The sequence below is a fragment of the Mangifera indica genome, chromosome 1 (genome assembly GCF_011075055.1).
Source record: "Mangifera indica cultivar Alphonso chromosome 1, CATAS_Mindica_2.1, whole genome shotgun sequence".
Lineage (NCBI taxonomy): Eukaryota > Viridiplantae > Streptophyta > Magnoliopsida > Sapindales > Anacardiaceae > Mangifera > Mangifera indica.
Window position 1 is genome coordinate 27,197,979 of NC_058137.1, and position 20,629 is coordinate 27,218,607.

Sequence of the window (20,629 nt, forward strand, 5' to 3'; positions counted from 1 at the left end):
TACTTAGAAGGCAACCTAATGAACCTTCTAACTCTATCTCTAGCTAACTGATATTCAGATAATTCAGTTTTATCAACATCTAAATCAAAATGACCCTGACTCTATGATGATTGCTAGTTCAGACCCCTATCTTCACACTTTGGAGGATGAATTTGATCTGAGTAGGTTCATCACTTGACCTTTTAACACTATTTTCATATAAGTTAGAATGCTCCACCTTAATGTAGACCTGTTTAGACAATTTATGACTAGAATCTAAAAGATCTTTATAGAACAAAGATTTATTAAACACAATATCTCTACTAACAATACATTTAAAACCATCAATGAACCAAACTTTATAGCCTTTTGTGCTTATAGGATAGCCTAAGAAAACAAATCTTAGTGTTTTACGGTTGAGTTTTCCTTGGTTTATATGTATATAAGTGTAACATCCCATTGCGAAAACAGACCCCTTAGTAGTAATTAATTAAATTTTTTTTTATTTTATAATAATGATAACCATCAAATACAATTTGATGTTTATGAGAAATGATCACATAATACTTATTGGAATACAAAAAAAGAAATTGTAGCAAAGTGTCTCAAAGTAAAATTCAGCTTATATAAATAAATTGATAGTTCTGGAATGCATAGATTCCATAAAGTAAATTATTGTGAAAATGATCGGAATAGAAATAAAATAATTATAGCCAAAGCGCAGTTCCACGTGCTGATCCAGTCGCCTCCCCACCTGCCCCGTTGTTTTTCCTACCTGTAACACCCCAAAATAAATATATAAATTGTAAAACTTAGTAGACCTTTTTAATAAATTCATCATTTCTTATGGATATTCTCGACAGAGTCTCACCGTCACATGCGTCTATAACGCATTCCACTAGACACCTGTCTCAGGTGCCCTTTTTATGTCATCGTATTGGAGGGAATCCATTTCGGATGCATTGTATATCCATTTTTATAAAATCTGAACACCCGTCTCAGGTGTCGATCTCGTTATCATTATATATCAAATTAATTTCACTTTTTCTATATTCAGAATCGAGATATCTCATCAATCGATTTGATTATATGTAAAACCAGGATATCACATCAACCGACTCATAATAACATATAGCTATACAAGATTTCGGTTCGAGTTTGGCTCGAGTTCGGTTTGACTTGGTTCAGGTCATTTTTCATTATCAAAACGACATCGTTTTATATAAAAAATTTTTTAGAAAAAATCTATCGAGCCAGCTCGGGCTCGACCGAGCCGAGCTCGAGCTCAAGCTTGAGCTAGCTCGGCTCGAGTCCAACCCTAATGTAAATTTTGAGATTGAATTGAATGGTTTATTTTATTATGTTTTTGCAAAATAAATCTTACAGAAGAAACAACAATAGTAGAAAGTTCTCCCAGCTGTAGGTGCATAAAGGGTCCATATTTCTGCGCCAAATCTCATAGTGCACGATGAGGTTGAGACCCCATAGTAACAAGCTGGTGAAGATTTCCAATGAAAGGTAATTTCAACGGCCCTGGAGGGAGATTTAAAGATCCATCATTGGTTTTAAATCTTTTACAAAGTTTTATCACCGAGAAGACGAAGAGAAGAAAGCTGAGAGAGATTGACAAAGAGGGGAATAGGAACTCCATATGAGAAAGGGGGAAAGAGAAAAGTGAGTGTTTGAAATTACGACTAACTAATGATAGGAGTCTTGTAATTACATCTTTATATGTTGACAAATATCAAGTTTTAATTTTCCATTAATTACAGCATTCTTTGGACCCATCATGAACTAACAAAGTTGAATTAAAGATAAATTAAATAATTTAAAATATATTACAAATCAAACATGTGATTATCACATTAATAATCTTGACTAACATTATTTTGTAACTAAATAATGGAGCAAGTTGCCTCTTTCCTCCAGGCCCATCATTTTGAAGAGGACTATAATTGCTAAAATAATGTCAGTCAAGAGATTATTAATTAATTTTGATTCATAATATCTTTTAAATAATTTAATTTACCTTTAATTTAGACGCTACAGTACGCATAATTAAGATCAATTGCTTCCTTCTTCTTTGAACCAGGCTAACATCCTCAACATCCTCCCTCAAACGAAAGTTTGTCAATGATTTGGGCTGCACCTTTAAAGGTTAGAAAAAATTGAAATAAACTGATTAGTAGCAAGTAGCACATTTTGTCTTTGTCTGACTTTGAAATCTGCTTCTACATTCTCCTTTCGTCCCTCATGCCAAATTGTGAGAAGGACTTGGCTTGTGCCTGAAAATGTTTGATTTAAAAGAAGAATGACTAGCAATAGAAAAATCCTCCCTAAAAATTAAGGATGATGAACCAAGAAAGAACCTCCCCCCTTGAGGTTGAAAGTAAAGATGCGACATAACAGTCACTGAGTTACTTTGGCTTTTCCAGAATATAACAAGAGTGAGATTGAATTCCAACTTGAGAGGATGAGACAACAGCTGAGAATGAGTGCAGGCAACTAGCAATGTGATAAACACTCAAATGAGCCTTCATTGTAGAAAATCGATTAGCAGGTAAAGGTTTAGTATAAAAGTCATCTTTTTGGCATTAAGAGAAAACATATTAAATAGTAATATACTTGTTGGTGACTTTCACTGAAAATACTCTTGGTCTAAGTAATTTTTATAGTTGTTTAATTGAGAGCTCTGAATTCAACCTTAGTGGAAGAAAAAGCAACCACTATTTGTTTTTTAAGCTTCATTGAATAAGATTAGGTCTAAGATAAAGACACAGCCTGTGGTAGATCTTCTATCATGTAAGTTGGTGGCCCAATCTGCATCAACATAACAATTTAACTCTAGAACAAATCCAGCTTGAAAGAATAAGCTGGTCTATCATTGAAGAAAAGTTGTCCAATTTATACAATTATAATACAGCTCAAATATAAAGAAATATAATATACAAATAAAAATAATATATTTCCTTTAATAGCAGCCACCGAAACCTGAGTAATGGCATTTTTGTTTCAACTAATCACAAACTTTTCATCTGTAAGTGTCTGCTTTTCAAAATGAAAGCATACTCTTGTACGAAGGCTAGCAGCGCCACGCCGCACATTGGAGAACCGTTTTAAATTTATTACGTAAGAAAAATACAATATAAAATTCTTTCTTCTTCTCCACCAAGATAACATTTTTATAAATAGGAAGTGCCAAGCGGCAACCGTAAAGAATAATTAATTAGTTTTTGTCTCTTAAATTCTACATTCATTAGTAAAATCAATTTGTGCTTGAATTTACATCTGGTTCAATGTTTTTATTGTTAGTTTTTTCTTTCTTCATGGCTTCATGCATGGTAACTGCTTTCTTCATGGCTTCATGCATGGTAACTGCTTTCTTCATGGCTTCATGCATGGTAACTGCTTTCTTCATGGCTTCATGCATGGTAACTGCAGCAGTTACCTCTTCATGGGATAATGGTAACTGCTTCATGCAGTTACTTCTTCATGGTGTAATGGTCTGTAACTCCCATGTCATAACTCCACAATTTGCGTAGCATTCTTGATGGTAGAATGCTTCTTCAGGCTATAAATAGGGTCCCTGGGTGAGCTTTTTCTACACTGAAAACATACACCATTCTATGAGAAAAAGAGATCACCTGGAAGACGAAGGTTCAGAACAATTCCAGAGGATTATTCTGCATCAAATCGTCAAGCAATGGCTGGAGGTTAGTGTTTAATATTCCGCAATTTAGTTTTGGTTTCTATCTTGCATATTCAGTATATATATATGCTTAGATAGAGACCATATACATGATTCTTACATTTGGTATCAGAGCTTTTTTATGCCTCTGCCTTGCTTTGATGTGTTAAACATGCATAATTTTATGAAATCCCGAATTTCTTTAGAGAGAGAAAGTTGGCTGTTGGCATTTTTTGAATAAAATTTTTATTTAGATGAATTCTACATCAAAAACTGAGAATTTTGATATATGGAACGTCAAAATCAGAGTTTTATAGGCTGATTTAGAGTGCAAAATGTATACGGGTCTGTCGACCCGAATCTTGACCCGGCTAGAGGTCAGGGACGATCTTCAGATGACATGTCGTTTGCTTTTGGTTTCTACAGACGACATGTCATACGCATCACTTCTGTCTCTTTTGTTATGCACTGCCAGCCGATATGTCATTTGCATTCATCTCCAGTGGATGACATGTCGTTCATCTACTTTATTAAAATGTTAAAATTTTCTTCAGTTTCGTGTCTTGAACCCAGGCCACAATGCACAAGGTTCTGAATGAGACACTTGCCGCTCAGCCAATTTCGTTTTCGTAGGAAATTTGGGACCTCATACATTGTTATATGCTTTAGGTTTAGTTTTCATGAATTTAGGGTTCAATTTGAATATATTTTTGGCCTTAATAAAATATATTTTATAATATGTGATTGCCAAAATTATTATTATTAATTTTAATTGGATAATTTAAGTTTCATTTATCCAATTTTTAGTGTTTATTAAATAATTTAATATTATTTATATGATTAATTTTATGCATAATTTTAGTTTAAATGAAATTATACTTTAAATAATTTCTTAAGGATTATATGCATAAAATTAAATGTCATGTGATTAGTATAATATTTGATTGATCATAGAGTAGCCACAGCATCTTTGATTATATCAAAGTTATACATTAAGTATCCTGGAATCACATTTAGTTATATGACATCAATTGTAATTAATCAATATAAATATGATAAATTTTATCCCACAGGAATTTTTATTATATTTATGTGATTAATTATGATGAAATAACAAATTATTTTTCTTAATCTACCCACAGGAATTAAGAAAAGGAATATAATTTGATAGTTTTATCATACGGTTTATATAGTTGTAGATAAACCTATTTAAATTAAAAACTTAGCCCACAGGCAGTTTTTATGTTATATGGTTTATATATTTAACGCATGTTTATACATTGGTAGAACATGATATTAATTTTGATAGCTTCAAATTTAGTGACTTAAGCGTGTATGTTAATATTTATTTGCAGTTATTCAACCTGTGAATTTCTCTGATAATGTATGTGATGTTCCTATTTTGAGTGGTGACAATTATAAAATTTGGAAGGAGAGAATTCTTCTCCAATTAGGGTGTATGGACATTGATTATGCTATTAGGAAGGATGAACCACCTATAGCTACATAAACTAGCACTCAGAATGAAATTGCCCTGTATGAACGTTGGGAGCGATCTAATCGCTTGAGTATGATGTTCATCAGGACACGCATATCTGCTAGTATTCGTGGTTCAATCCCTGAGTGTAATAATGTCAGGCAATTACTGAAGGCTATTGATGAACAGTTTGAGTCTTCAGATAAAGCACTTGCCAGCACTCTAATAACAAAGTTTACATCAATGAAGCTCACTAGTGTTAGAGGTGTGCGTGAGCACATCATGCAAATGAGGGATCTTGCGGCTCAACTTAAGGCTCTTGAGATTGAGATGTCTGAATCTTTCCTGGTGCATTTCATTCTAAATTCTCTTCCACAACAATATGGACCTTTCAAAATCTCTTATAACACACATAAGGAAAAATGGTCAATCAATGAACTTCTGACCATGTGTGTTCAAGAGGAAGGAAGGTTGTTGATTGAAAGGAATGAAAGTGCACATATGGTTACACAAGGGAAAAAGACGAAAAACCAAGCTAAGTATAAGGGAAAGGATAAAATATTCAATCAGCCCGAATTTAAGAAGGAATCCAAATGTTTTTTCTGTAAAAAGAAAGGACATGTCAAAAAGGATTGCATTAAGTTTAAAGCTTGGCTTGAAAAGAAAGGTAATCCAATCTCACTTGTATGTTATGAATCTAATATGGTTGATGTTTGTCATAACACTTGGTGGATTGATTCTGGTTCAACAATCCATGTTTCAAATACCTTGCAGGGCTTTCTAAACCAAAGGAAGCCGATGGCCAGTGAACAAAGCATCTATTCAGGAAATAAGATGCGTTCACATGTGGAAGCGGTCGGAACGTGCAGATTAGTTTTAGATTCTGGTTTTGTTTTGGATTTAGAACGAACCTTTTATATTCCAAGTTTCTCTAGAAACTTGATTTCTGTTTCAAGACTTGTACCCTTTGGATTTTCCTTTACATTTAATGAAACTGCATTTAGTTTGATTTATAAATCTGCAGTTGTGGGAAATGGTACATTGTCTGATGGTTTGTTCCGAATTCATTTACAAAATAATGTTTCATTTAATTTGATGCATGTTCAAGATAATGTTGGTATTAAAAGAAGTGTTATGAATGAAAATTCTTCTACATTGTGGCATCGGAGATTGGGACATATCTCCATAGAAAGAATTAAAAGGTTAGTGAATGATGGAGTACTAGATACTCTAGATTTTACTGACTTTGATACTTGTGTGGATTGTATAAAGGGAAAACAAACCAACAAGTCAAAGAAAGGTGCCAAGAGGAGTTCAGACATATTAGAAATCATACATACAGATATTTGTTGTCCTGATATGGACGCTTATGGTCAAAAATACTTCATCTCATTTATTGATGATTATTCACGATACATGTATCTCTACATGCTCCATAACAAGAATGAAGCATTAGATGCCTTTAAGGTTTTCAAGGCAGAAGTAGAGAAACAATCTGGAAAACAAATTAAAATCGTGAGATCAGATAGAGGTGGAGAATATTATGGTAAATACACTCATGATGGACAAGCACCTGGTCCATTTGCAAGGTTTCTTGAAGAAAATGGGATTGTTGCCCAATACACTATGCCTGGTTCTCCGGACCAAAATGGTATAGCAGAAAGAAGAAACCGAACTCTATTGGACATGGTGCGGAGTATGTTTAGCAGCTCCAAACTTCCTAAATCACTGTGGGTAGAAGCTCTTAAAACGGCAGTGTATATATTGAACCGAGTTCCAACCAAGGCTGTTTCTAAAACACCATTTGAGTTATTTAAAGGTTGGAAACCGAGTTTGCGACATATACGCGTTTGGGGATGCCCGTCTGAAGTAAGAGTTTATAATCCACATGAGAAGAAATTAGACCCAAGGACTATAAGTGGTTATTTCATTGGATATGCTGAAAAGTCTAAGGGTTATAGATTTTATTGTCCATCACATAGCACTAGAATAGTGGAATCTCGAAATGCAAAATTTCTCGAAATGCAAAATTTCTTGAAAATGACTTAATCAGTGGGAGCGATCAATCTCAGGATTTAATTTTTGAGAAAGATCATTCAGGTACTCAACCACCCATTTCGAGTAATAGATTGGTTGTTATTCACAACACCCCTCAAGTTCAAATGGATGTTGAACAACCAATCAATGAAATTCCACAAGTTGCTGATAATACTCTAGTAGATCAAACTGTTCAACAACCGTCAGATATTGTTGAACCTCCAGTTGTACACTCTACTCCACAAGAGGATGGTGTTACAACATTAAGAAGATCAACTAGAATGAAGAAATCAGCTATTTCTAGTGATTATATAGTGTATTTACAAGAAATTGACCATAATTTAGGAGCCGAAGATGATCCTGTTACGTTTTTACAAGCAATGGATTGCAGTAAATCTATTTTGTGGTACAATGCTATGAAAGATGAGATGGAATCTATGAAGAGTAATGGAGTCTGGGATCTTGTCAAGTTACCTAATGGGGCAAAGGCCATTGGGTGTAAATGGGTCTATAAAACAAAGAAAGACTCATTAGGTAACATCGAGAGATATAAAACAAGACTCGTTGCTAAGGGTTTCACTCAAAAGGAGGGAATCGATTATACAGAGACCTTTTCTCCTGTATCTAAGAAAGATTCTTTTCGTATTATAATGGCATTAGTAGCCCATTTTGACTTAGAACTGCATCAAATGGATGTGAAAACGGCATTCCTCAATGGAGATTTAGAGGAAGAGGTATATATGAAACAACCTGAAGGATTCTCCTCTAGTGATGGTGAGCAATTGGTGTGCAAGCTTAGGAAGTCCATATATGGATTGAAACAAGCATCCCGTCAATGGTATTTGAAATTCCATGAGGTTATCTCTTCATTTGGTTTTGAAGAGAATATCATGGATCAATGTATATACCAGAAGGTCAGTGGGAGTAAAATTTGTTTCCTTGTTCTATATGTGGATGATATATTACTTGCAACCAATGATAAAGGATTGCTTTATGAGGTGAAACAATTTCTCTCTAAAAACTTTGATATGAAAGATATGGGTGAAGCGTCTTATGTCATTGGCATTAAGATTCATAGGAACAGACCTCAAGGCATACTAGGTCTATCTCAAGAAACCTATATCAACAAAGTTTTAGAAAGATTTCGGATGAAAGATTGTTCGCCGAGTATAGCACCAATTGTGAAGGGTGATAAGTTCAATTTGAACCAATGCCCTAAAAATGAACTTGAAAAGGAACAAATGCAGAACATTCCCTATGCTTCAGCTATTGGAAGCCTTATGTATGCTCAGGTTTGCACAAGACCTGATATTGCATTTGCTATTGGGATGTTAGGAAGATATCAGAGTAACCCAGGTATAGACCACTGGAGAGCTGCAAAGAAAGTGATGCGGTACCTTCAAGGGACCAAAGAATACATGCTTATATATAAACGGACTGATAATTTAGAGGTAGTTGGTTACTCCGATTCGGATTTTGCCGGCTGTGTTGATTCAAGAAAATCAACATCTGGATATATTTTCTTGTTAGCCGGCGGAGCCATATCTTGGAGGAGTGCTAAGCAGTCATTGATTGCTACATCTACCATGGAGGCTGAGTTCGTTTCTTGTTTTGAGGCTACATCACATGGTGTATGGTTGAAGAGTTTCATATCTAGGCTTAGGATTGTGGATTCTATTTCTAAGCCGTTAAAAATTTATTGTGACAATTCAGCTGCTGTTTTCTTGGCTAAAAATAATAAAAGTAGTAGTCGAAGTAAACATATCGACATTAAGTATTTAGCCATTAAGGAACGTGTAAAAGAAAATAAAGTGGTCATTGAACACGTCAGCACTGAATTGATGATAGCCGATCCTTTGACAAAAGGCATGCCACCAAAAAGTTTTAAGGATCATGTAGAGCGAATGGGAGTTGGTCTCATGTTGTAATAGTGATGGTAGTGAGTTCCATCATGTGATTTGATGTATATACATTTTCTATAATAAAATTATTCAGTTTTTCAATTGATTAAGTTTTCTCATTTTATGTGCACATTTTGGTTGAGAAAATAATCAATTTTGGACCTAGAATAAACATAAGGTTTATTCATTAAGTCATAAAGGAATGAATACATCGTGATACATGGAAGATAATACTCGTTCTTAGAGGACTTATCGCCATGATTCATGTATTTTATTTCTTTACTTCAGTATGTGGATTGATGGGTTACAGACCAAGTGGGAGAATGTTAGTTTTTTCTTTCTTCATGGCTTCATGCATGGTAACTGCTTTCTTCATGGCTTCATGCATGGTAACTGCTTTCTTCATGGCTTCATGCATGGTAACTGCAGCAGTTACCTCTTCATGGGATAATGGTAACTGCTTCATGCAGTTACTTCTTCATGGTGTAATGGTCTGTAACTCCCATGTCATAACTCCACAATTTGCGTAGCATTCTTGATGGTAGAATGCTTCTTCAGGCTATAAATAGGGTCCCTGGGTGAGCTTTTTCTACACTGAAAACATACACCATTCTATGAGAAAAAGAGATCACCTGGAAGACGAAGGTTCAGAACAATTCCAGAGGATTATTCTGCATCAAATCGTCAAGCAATGGCTGGAGGTTAGTGTTTAATATTCCGCAATTTAGTTTTGGTTTCTATCTTGCATATTCAGTATATATATATGCTTAGATAGAGACCATATACATGATTCTTACATTTATCTCAGATATGTCTCAAAACATTGTGGCCCACTTTGAATTTAAGCTCTTTCAATTTAGGAAAGCGCGATTACTTTCTAATCTGCTTTTCCCATAGGTTCTATATAAGAGTATGATCGCTCTTGGAAAAACTTACAGATAAAAGTTTGAGTGATTAGTTGAACGAAAAATATGTCGTCTACCCAGATTTCAGCTGCTGCAACTTCACCACCCAAACCTGTTCGTCCCACTGCTAATTTCCTTCCCACGATATGGGGGGACCAGTTCCTCAAAGATGATTCTGAATTCAAGGTAAACAAACACATCACATATAAGAAGTTTACAGTATTAATATAGAAAATGCTCAGTCGTGGAAAAATAATAACAAAAACTAACCACTAATGTCATCAGTTAAAATTTTATATTTTGGAAACTGGTAAGTTTCAGATACTCTCTCCTAAAAATACTTAGATATGTATATAAGAACATATATATACATTCTATAGAAAGATATTTTACCTTTACATGCCTTATCTGGAGGAAAATATGATGATTACATATTCTGCCTTTAAACCGGAGCACGCATGCAATTACTAAATGGATTGGAATTTTATATAACACACACACACACACACACACACACACACACACACATATATTTGAAGGAAAAACTGAAATTTATTTTATAGGCTTAAGGTGGGTGGGAACATTACTCTGTAATAATTTTTAATGCAACTTTAATTTTGATATGAGTGTTACACTTTTTCACGTGTAAATATGATGGTTAACTTATATATTCATGTATATTTTTTTAATTTTCTGAAGAAAATTGATCCCAAAACTGAAGAAGAATATGAAAAATTGAAAGAAGAGGTAAAAAGGATGATAATGGATACTACAGATCATACGCCACTTCAGAAATTGAACTTGATTGATACAACACAAAAAGTATGTGTGGCTTATAACTTTGAAGAAGAGATAGAAGATGCTTTGCAAAAAATTTTTAAAGATTGTGACATCGACCATTACAATGATTTGCACACTCTTTCTGTGTATTTTCGACTTCTTCGACAACAAGGAATAAAGGTTTCTTGTGGTAAGTTGTTCAGTCTTAATGAGTACTCATTAAACTAATAAAATATAAGCAGGTCTAATGAAAGGTCGTCGTTGTAAGCAGAAGTGTTTAAAAAGTTTAAAGATGAAAACGGGAAATTCAAGTCATCCTTAATTAATGATGTACAAGGAATGCTAAATTTGTATGAGGCAGCACACTTCGCCATTCGTGGCGAAGATATTCTGGATGAAGCCCTCGTTTTCACAACCACTCACCTTAAGTTAATGGCATCTCGTGTAAGCCCTGAAGTTGCAGAAGAAATAAATCATGCTTTAAAATGTCCTATTCGTAAGAGCGTACCAAAGCTTGAGGCAAGGTTTTTCATGTCCGTCTATCCAAGAGATGAGTCTCACAATAAAACTTTACTTAAATTTGCGAAGCTGGATTATAACTTACTGCAAGTGAGGCACCAGAAGCAACTCAATGAAATCTTACGGTAAGTTCCTTTCTTTTTTTTTTTCTTTAAATAATTGAGATTTTTTTTATATAATAATCATGTTTATTAGTTTTGGTTATAATGGCATGAAGATTTATTATTTCAGGTGGTGGAAAACTACAGGGTTTACTAAAGAGCTGCCTTACATTAGGGACAGAATTGTGGAGGAATACTTTTGGGTCTTGGGAATGTATAACTATGAGCCAAAATATGCATATGGGATAAGAAAATTGACTGAAGTTTTCTCTATGCAAATCCTCTTAGATGATACATTCGACTCATATGGTACACTTGAAGAACTCACACTCTTTACAGAAGCGATTAGAAGGTAAATTATATATCTCTTCAGAGTTTCATTATAAATTAAGAAATTGTATATTTATGATGATTTTCATGTCCAAAATCCTGGCTTCAGTTTTCGTAAAATATATTTATTTTCAGATGGGACATTGACGCCATAGATACACTTCCAGACTACATGAAATTCATTTACAAGACACTCTTTGATATTTTGGGCGCAATTGAGGAAGATATGACTCGGGAAGGAAGACCATACGGCATAAGTTATACAAAAAAGTTGGTAGGTGATTTCAAGCTTTGCCCTTCAAATGGTTTTATACATGACATGAATAAAAATTCAAGAATATCAAACAAAAACGGCATTAATTGTCTTGCGGTATATAAAATTTCTTTCTTGAGAATTTCTTGTGTAATGTTCTCTAGGTGCAACGAGTGATAGAAGCATATTATACCGAAGCCGTATGGTTCAATAACGGTTATGTTCCAACATTTGAGGAATATATGGATGTTGCACTGGAAACGGCTAGCTGCCGATTGATAATATCAATTCCCTTCATTGCCCTGTGTGCAACGGAAGAGGATTTTGAGTGGTTGTGCTCTGATCAAAAGATTATAACAGCAGCAGATATTATCAGCAGACTCTTGGATGACAAAGCGTCACACAGGGTATGAAATTATATGTAACATTCTTGCTCTAATAATCCAACTCACTGTGAAGATATTGTTGATATTAGATATATTGTCTATCATAGTTCTGTTTTTGTATTTTGCAACCCAAAATACATTTTGCCAGCTAAAAAACTCATAGACTATTTAACTAACAATATAATATGATACACATACAAACTCATAATCTCTCCTATACTTTTTCAATATGAGATTTACTTAAGATATCACAATAATCCCTTATCCTCACTGATCTTTGCCCTATCATCGTTCAAGAGGACACAGTGAAGTGATTTTAATACCATTTGTAACATTTCTAGTCTAATAGTCTAACTATTGTTAAGATATTCTCTACTTTGGATATATAATCCATCATAGTTTTGCTTTTGAGTTTTGCAATCCAAAATACACATGTTTTATTATAACATCTCTCAGTGATATCAGATGCACATATAAACTTAACATCTCTTTATTATTTTATCAATATGAGATTTGTTTATGAGTATGATGTTACGTGAGATTTAACTTTTTATTGTTGCACCTTTTCCATGCTAATAGTATGCGTTTGTTATGAATTAGTTTGAGCAAAAGAGAGGACATGTTCCTTCGGCTGTTGAATGCTACATGAAGCAACATGGTGTTTCAGAAGACGAGGCAATTAGGGCGATTTTTGAGCAAGTTGCAGACGCTTGGAAAGATTTGAATGAGGCCATGCTTAAACCAACTCCTATATCGATGCCTCTGCTTGAACGGATTCTCCACTATGTTTGTACTATGGAATTTATGTACAAGGATGATCTTGATATTGATGCCTTCAGTGACTCTTCTAAAATTAAAGGCCAAGTTGCCTCAGTGCTTAGGGACCCAATAATTTGAAGACCACTTCTCTTGAGCACTTTATATATGGAATAAGTCAAGTGCATATATGTTTGTATGGCAAGATATAAGATGGCATTGAATAATGTAATATAATATGTTAGTAAACAGCTTGATTGGTGTATGTATGTATGTATTGCAGAGTGCAACATTTTGGGTTTGAGTTCTATTTTATTCTATTTACCCCAGTCAATAAAAATTATTATAATGTTAGAGTCCCGCATTTGCAAATAATGATTAGTTCCATTTAATTATTTAGTTCCTATTAATACTGAAAATGATCTTAATTTTTTCTAATTTTAATACAAAATAAATGTGAAACAATTTAGAAATAATAAATCGAACTATAAATAGGCATTAAATTTTTTTTGAAAAAAAAGAATGTTTAGTTCAGAATGCTGTTAACCAATTATATCTTGACAGGAGAGTTTAACACTACTTACATACTGAAATAAAAATTTTAAAAATAAACATTATGTGCATGCGACTCCCTTCACCTTGCTTGCACCAATAAATGCTAAAAATATGTTATTCAGGAGTATAAATTAGTGATAATCACATTTTTACTTATATTTTCTTTTAAATTATTTGATTTATCTTTAATTTAAATTCAATGAAACATTTAAGTTCGTATGTATTGAGATAAGATAAAAAATACCTCCTCGCATAGTTGATCCATGAATATTATCTCCTTGCATGGTCTTTCCTTACATATTCTCTCATTGCATGTCTCCCTGCTCATAGTAGCTAATACAGTTTGTTCCTTTCTTTACAACTTTCATTAGTAAATAATAGAAAATGTTAAGTCTCTCTACTATATATATAAAGAGACTAATATTCTAATGAGTGTATGACAGGATCCATCTTGATCTGCTAAACTTGTAATATCCGAACACTCTTATAAGACTTAGGAGGTCGAAACGTATCTTGTAAAGCTGCTCAAATATTCCACAAAACACAAACACACACACATAAATACATCTTATATTCCATTCAAACATGAGAATAAGTTTTTTGTTAGGCTTCTAGCCATTCAATTTTTTTTTTTTTTTGCATAAATTCACTAGATCCACATACACAACAAATACGACACCGATGGAAGATGTTCTATGGTGGCACAACCTTGAGCGGAATCACGGCTTGGCACGACCCTGGAGATGTCCTGAAGGGGAAATTTTTATAAGGGTGAGCTAAAAGCTTAGTGAGTGAACAATTATAAAACAATTCTAGAATAACTGAATGTATATATATAAAGGAACATATAACAGTTTCATAATATATTAGCCAACCAAGATGTTAAATTTCTAAGAAGAAATTGAACCATCGCCACTAAAATAAAATCATTTATTGTTGATAATTAAGTTTTATTAAAAAACACCGTTCTTGAATTACCATTGAAGTTCTTACCAAAATAATAGAAATGTAAAATTTTGTGAAAACGTCGCACTAATGATAAAAATGCTTGGGGAAGATCATATTCAAATAGAAAAATTGATTTGTAACAACTCATATTTATTTCTTTCTTAATATGAACCCCTCCCCAAAACAATAACCTGAGCTGTACACTACCACTTATATTCTCAAGAAGAAATCTGTCATACCTGGTGAGTATCCCCTATATAGGCAGAGCGAAGAAAACTGTCATACCCGACATCTTGTAATCTTGCTCGGGCATAACACTAAAATCTGTCATGTCTAACATAATACACAGATAGAACAATTGAAATCTGTCATATCTAACATAAAATACTGTATAGGCAGAGCAATTGAAATCTGTCATATCTGACATAAAACACTACACAGACAGAGCAACTGGAATCTGTCATACCCGTCATAAAACACTATACGGGCATAACACTTATCACATGATATACATTTGTTGAAAATATTTGAGTGTTACCATCTTTTTAATGTCATATTCATTACACAATAACTCATTAATAGATTTAAAATAATTATTATTAAGTAGTCACGCTCTCACCATATTGAATAAATTATATTAACTCTATATCCAACTTCAACACTAATTTGATAACCTTCAACAATATAACCACTCCATCACTGAGTTAGGCTAACCAACTAGTCACATTCATCATTTAATTAAGATTCTTCAGTTCTACAGTTACGTATAATATTAATAATAATTTATTCAACAATTTTAATCATCCATGAAATTGAGTAATATACCCTTCAACTGTACAACCTCACAAAATATCAGTCCAAATAATATTAGCAAATTTCAATCTCTCATAGAACAAAACTAAATATCCAACTCTACAACAACAAGTAATATCAATAAACAATTTATTCATAAATTTCAATCTTTCATGAAACTGAATAATAAAACTTTTAACTATAAAATCTCATAATATATATATATTCAAATAACATTTAGCAATTTCAATCGCATAAAACTGGACTAAACATCTTTTAGCTCTACACCTATACACGACACCAAATCAATCAACTCTTAACTATTTCCTTCACCTGTCAAACTGAACTAAATACCTTCCAACTTTATACCTACACAAAATATCAACATATTAAATATCCAAATTTCAGTTAAGTCATAACTAAATTAAACAACTTTGGTTCCTCAGCCACACATACAACATTAATTAAATTAACCTTCAGAATTTCTAATATTACACAACATTGGATTAAGTGGGCTTTTACTCTATGGTTACCAACAATCAAAATCAACTACATGCATAATATTTTATTCTTTATAAGAGATTCCATGAAATCAATAATATCATTTGTCAGAGATTTAAAAATAAAAATATAAAATTTTCATAAAATAAAATTTCAATTCAAAGTTTGTTTCTCACTCACTGATTTGAGTAGACTCAAAGCTAGTGTTGAAATTCTCTATGAATCCCTCCTCCTTCCTTATCTTTTCTTTTTAATTTGAAGCAACATATTAGAATTTTAAAAATCCCCAAATTTAAACAGTAATTTAAGCCTAAAACTAAAATAAGGGGAAAATGGGTACCTTTTCTTCTTTCCCATCCATTTCCTTTTCTATTTCCGTCTTCGTCTCCTTTTTTTTTTGCCTTCTTCTCATCTTTCCCTTTTCTTTCTTCTCTTTCTCGCCTCTGCTTTCCCTTTTCTTTCTACTCTTTCTCGCCTCTGCTTCTGTTTTTCTTTCTTTCTTTCCTTTTTAAAAAAGTAAGTCTAAAAGCCTTTTCCTTTATTTAATGTTTCAATGAAAAATTTTCCTTAAAGCCCCAGACATTTGCTTAATTTATTTTACCCCAAATGTTTTCAATACTACAAATATTACTTATTTTATATCATTTTTCATTTAAAGCACCCGACTAAAAATATTGGGCATTTCAGTGTAGCTTTTGACATAATGAATATATTGAAGTCAATTTTTGACATAGTTTTCCTCGATCCCTTATTTAAATTTTGATCTTTCTCATAATATCTGAGTTTTGAAATAATAACGTCTAAAGCATGGTTTACAATGCTCCACTTATTTCAAATTAATTTACTTTAGTAGTAATGACAAAAGACTCAACTAGTGAGAGTTTCCTTTTACAAAATTTGAGCTCTAATTCGAATTTAATCTTCTCCTCAAATTAATCTTCAGATTATATCTAGAAAGTTGACTTCATCAGACTATTGATTCAAATCGACTGTTAAGGAGATTACGCATTTGTAAGAGATGAAACTATAATCTTTTAAGATTTTAAAGACAAAGAAGTTATTACGTCGGCATACAGAAATATTCATACAATATAACTTTTATACATATCTTTCCGAGAAGTGTCTCTTTAAGCCTATGGATGATAAGGAACGGGAATCAAGCATAAATCATCTTTTCTTTTCATGCTGACACCAAATGACTCAGTCATGTCCAAATCTTTATTCTTCATTCCATCGGGAAGTTTCCAGTCAAAATGGTATAGCAACTTTGCCAGAGTAAGCTCAACGTTGGCCATGCCGAATGAAATTCCTGGGCATATCCTCCTTCCAGCACCAAATGGGATGAATTCGAAATGAGTCCCCCTATAGTCAATAGCACTATCAATAAACCTCTCTGGTTTAAAGCTTTCAGGTTCAGTCCAAAATTTTGGATCCCTTCCGATAGCCCATGCATTAACAATCACTCTGGATTTGGCAGGTATGTTGAATCCATTGATCTCACAATTTTCTCCGCATTCCCTTGGAATTAACAGAGGGACGGGAGTATGTAATCTCATAGTCTCTTTTATTAATAGCTTCAAGAACTTCATGTCACTAATGCCTGTTTCTTCAACCTTCCCTTCTTCGTTTAACACTTCCCTTACCTCAACTTGTGCCTTTCTCATCAGTTTTGGATTTTTTATCATCTCACAAAATGCCCAATCAATTACAGTAGCAGATGTTTCACTTCCAGCACCAAAAATATCCTGTAAAGGAAGTTTAAATCATGCTTGTTAATTACATGAAATGATACATAAATCTCTAGTTTAAATCATGCTTTATACACAGAATGCTTCATTTCATCTTGAAAAGTCTATGTATGTATAGACTATAGTTCATCTTTGGAAAAATAATGGCAGAAAATCATTTGAACTCCATAATATATTACAATACTGTTATATCAATAAAATTAAATACACATAATTTTATTAAATATTTAGTAACGATGGTTTACTATTATTAAACTGACATGAATATTTTTTATATTTTAAAAAAAGATGAGAGAGCTCTCAAATAAGGTGGAGCCTTTATGTTTGTCAAGTTATATAGGTAGATAGATAGAGAGAGAGAATCAATTTGATTAGTAATGATAATATACGAATATTTAATTAGGTGTTATTTTATTTATAATTCAAAATTATCTAATTATTTAGTGATATATTAATACAATCCAATTTAATACACATTTTAAGTGTATCTAGTTTAATTGATTTTTTAAACGTTTTATAGAATTTATGTTGACCAAATGTTAGAGAGATTAATTTATGCATTGAACTATGAGGATGTAATCGTAGAAGAAGTACTTACAAAAATTATAGCTTTAATGTTATTGGGACTTAAAGAAAATTGAGGATCACCGTTCTCATGAAGCTTTAGGAGAGCATCAACCAGACCTTTGTCTCCTTCACTCTTGTATGACATCTTATGTTCATTGACAATGTTTTCAAGTATTCTCTCACCTTCTTGATGCAGCTTCTTAAGTTTTGACTTGATTCCACTGATAGATTGGAGCAGTTTGATGGAAGGAAACAAATCGGGGATATTAAAACCTGCTATCAGTTTTGTAGATTCTTTGACAACCGCTATGAATGATTCTTTATCTTTGCAAGTTTTTCCAAAAGCTGCCCTTGAAGTGACACCAAATGATGACGAGAAAATTGCTTCAGTGAGGTTAATTACTGTTCCTGCTTTCGAAGCAATCGAATTTACGAGATCAGAAACCTCTTCTTCTCTTAAAGATCGAAAAGATTGAACTTGTTTCGGGCTTAAAAGCTCCAAAGTACAAATTTTCTTTATCTTTCTCCAGTAATCACCATATGGTGAAAAGACTATACCGTTATTGTCGTAAGATATGATACTCACTGCTTCATTATAAGGCCTTGAGGCAAATATGGCGTCATGAGTTTTCATCACTTGTTCAGCGTACTCTGGCGAAGAAACAACAATAGTAGAAATTTCTCCCAGCTGTAGGTGCATAAGGGGTCCATATTTCTGTGCCAAATCTCTTAGTGCACGATGAGGCTGAGACCCCATAGCAACAAGCTGGTGGAGATTTCCAATGAAAGGTAATTTCGACGGCCCAGGAGGGAAATTTCGACTCCCATCATTGATTTTATACCTTCTACAAATTTTCATCACCATGAAGACGAAGAGAAGAAAGCTGAGAGAAATTGACAAAGAGGGGAATATGAACTCCATTTGTTAAAGATGAAAGAGAATAGTGAGTACTAGGATTTTACTATGTAATTGTTTCTGAAATAACACATATATATAATACATGCACTTTATAAATAAACTTGCAAGACGGATTTCTCAGGTTATGTTATTACAGTCCACACCCTTTGTAGGCTTCAACACGCTAAACTAATGATAGGAATCTTGTAATTACATCTGATATCCCAAAGTAGAAGTGATTTGATTCAAGAGACTGCCACCTTGTGCCAGCAAATTTATAACAATGACATGACCGGACTAACAAACGTTGACTCCATTTGGGACCCTTTCATACTCAATTATTTCAAGGGTTACACTCAATTATTTGAAAGGTGCATTATCTTATAATACATATTTTCTAGACTTTTTTTTCAGTAACATATGAAAGTTGAGGATTGAGGGGGAAAGTGACATGAGCTCCTATCCTTTTGACACAGATGAAATAAGAATAGTGATAATTTCCTATTGTAAAAAGTGTATCGTCGGATCTAATATTTTTATAATTAGACAATAATTTGGTAAAAAAGATAGTTTAATCTAATTGATAATCAAACAGTTTGATGGTAGTCAGAATAATTAATTATTTAGAAATAATATTTAAAATAATTTTATATAATTTATCAATAAATATAAAATTTAAATTATTTTTACATAAAAATAAATTTAGTTTAATGTTATAAATACTCAAAATTTATGGAAGAGGTCTTTCATTCAAGTTTTAATAATGAATTTTTTTTAATACCACTATATGAAAAGATCAGTACACAAATGATTCATTATACTACTTGGCTAAATACTCATTCCGATTTAATAATTCAACAAAATTATAGCTAGATAAGACTGATAATTAAGTCTAATAAGTCACTTATATTAAATATGGATTTTTTTTCCATGCAAATGATATAAACTTTTATTTTTCATTGATAAGACCATTAATTGTTATTATTTTGATTTATAATTCTCTTGTGTTATGTGGAAATTTGATTCAATCTAATGAAATTACTTATCTTTTTGCATTTAGGAAGCTTTGAGCAATTTTGGAATAAGTTGGGCCAAAAAGAGGAAAAACTGGAGCAGATATATTAAACTGGAAATTTCGTGATGCTGACTAGGCGTGGGCACGTGAAAGACGAGAGCAGAATTCGGAAAACAGATCTGAACGTCTAGATCAGCTGCAAGGGTCCACTAAATATCAAGATTTGCTTCCAAGAAAAGAGATAATTACCAGCTGGGAAAAAAGATTAATAGAGATAGACAAGGAAGGATATTTTTGGTGGAAGGATTTACATTAAAGATCCATATCTTTTCCTTTCTTTTTGGGAGATATGTATCATTTTGCTTGGTTGGATTAGGAGATTAAGATTGACTTTCAATTTCCAGATTTTTAGTAGAAAGACAATATATATACTCTTATTTTTATTTGAGAATTATCAACCATTGTAATTAGAGAATTAGAGAGCAAAATATGG

General features: G+C 32.9%; 2 protein-coding genes and 1 long non-coding RNA gene across 4 annotated transcripts; 1 reads left to right on the top strand and 2 right to left on the bottom strand.

Moving 5' to 3' along the window:
* The first annotated feature begins 10,053 nt into the window (after positions 1-10,053).
* Positions 10,054-13,319, top strand: LOC123193041 ((E)-beta-farnesene synthase-like). Its single transcript, XM_044605848.1, has 7 exons — positions 10,054-10,173; positions 10,687-10,957; positions 11,039-11,411; positions 11,518-11,739; positions 11,853-11,991; positions 12,135-12,377; positions 12,957-13,319. The coding sequence occupies exons 1-7, from the start codon at positions 10,054-10,056 to the stop codon at positions 13,251-13,253; spliced, it is 1,665 nt and encodes a 554-aa protein (XP_044461783.1). The 3' UTR covers positions 13,254-13,319.
* Positions 13,320-14,118: 799 nt separating this feature from the next.
* LOC123209702 lies at positions 14,119-16,400 on the bottom strand. Of its 2 annotated transcripts, none has more exons than XR_006501112.1 (4): positions 16,249-16,400; positions 16,089-16,149; positions 14,855-14,948; positions 14,119-14,415 (listed from the first exon to the last, which is right to left on the bottom strand). It is a non-coding gene; the product is annotated as an uncharacterized LOC123209702 (long non-coding RNA). The 2 variants fall into 2 exon arrangements; XR_006501111.1 differs by having other exon boundaries at positions 16,089-16,154.
* A 529-nt stretch (positions 16,401-16,929) lies between these two features.
* On the bottom strand, positions 16,930-19,177 carry LOC123209711 (cytochrome P450 71D9-like). The gene is made up of 2 exons (XM_044627844.1): positions 18,255-19,177; positions 16,930-17,653 (listed from the first exon to the last, which is right to left on the bottom strand). The coding sequence occupies exons 1-2, from the start codon at positions 19,143-19,145 to the stop codon at positions 17,042-17,044; spliced, it is 1,503 nt and encodes a 500-aa protein (XP_044483779.1). The 5' UTR covers positions 19,146-19,177; the 3' UTR covers positions 16,930-17,041.
* Between the last annotated feature and the right edge of the window lie 1,452 nt (positions 19,178-20,629).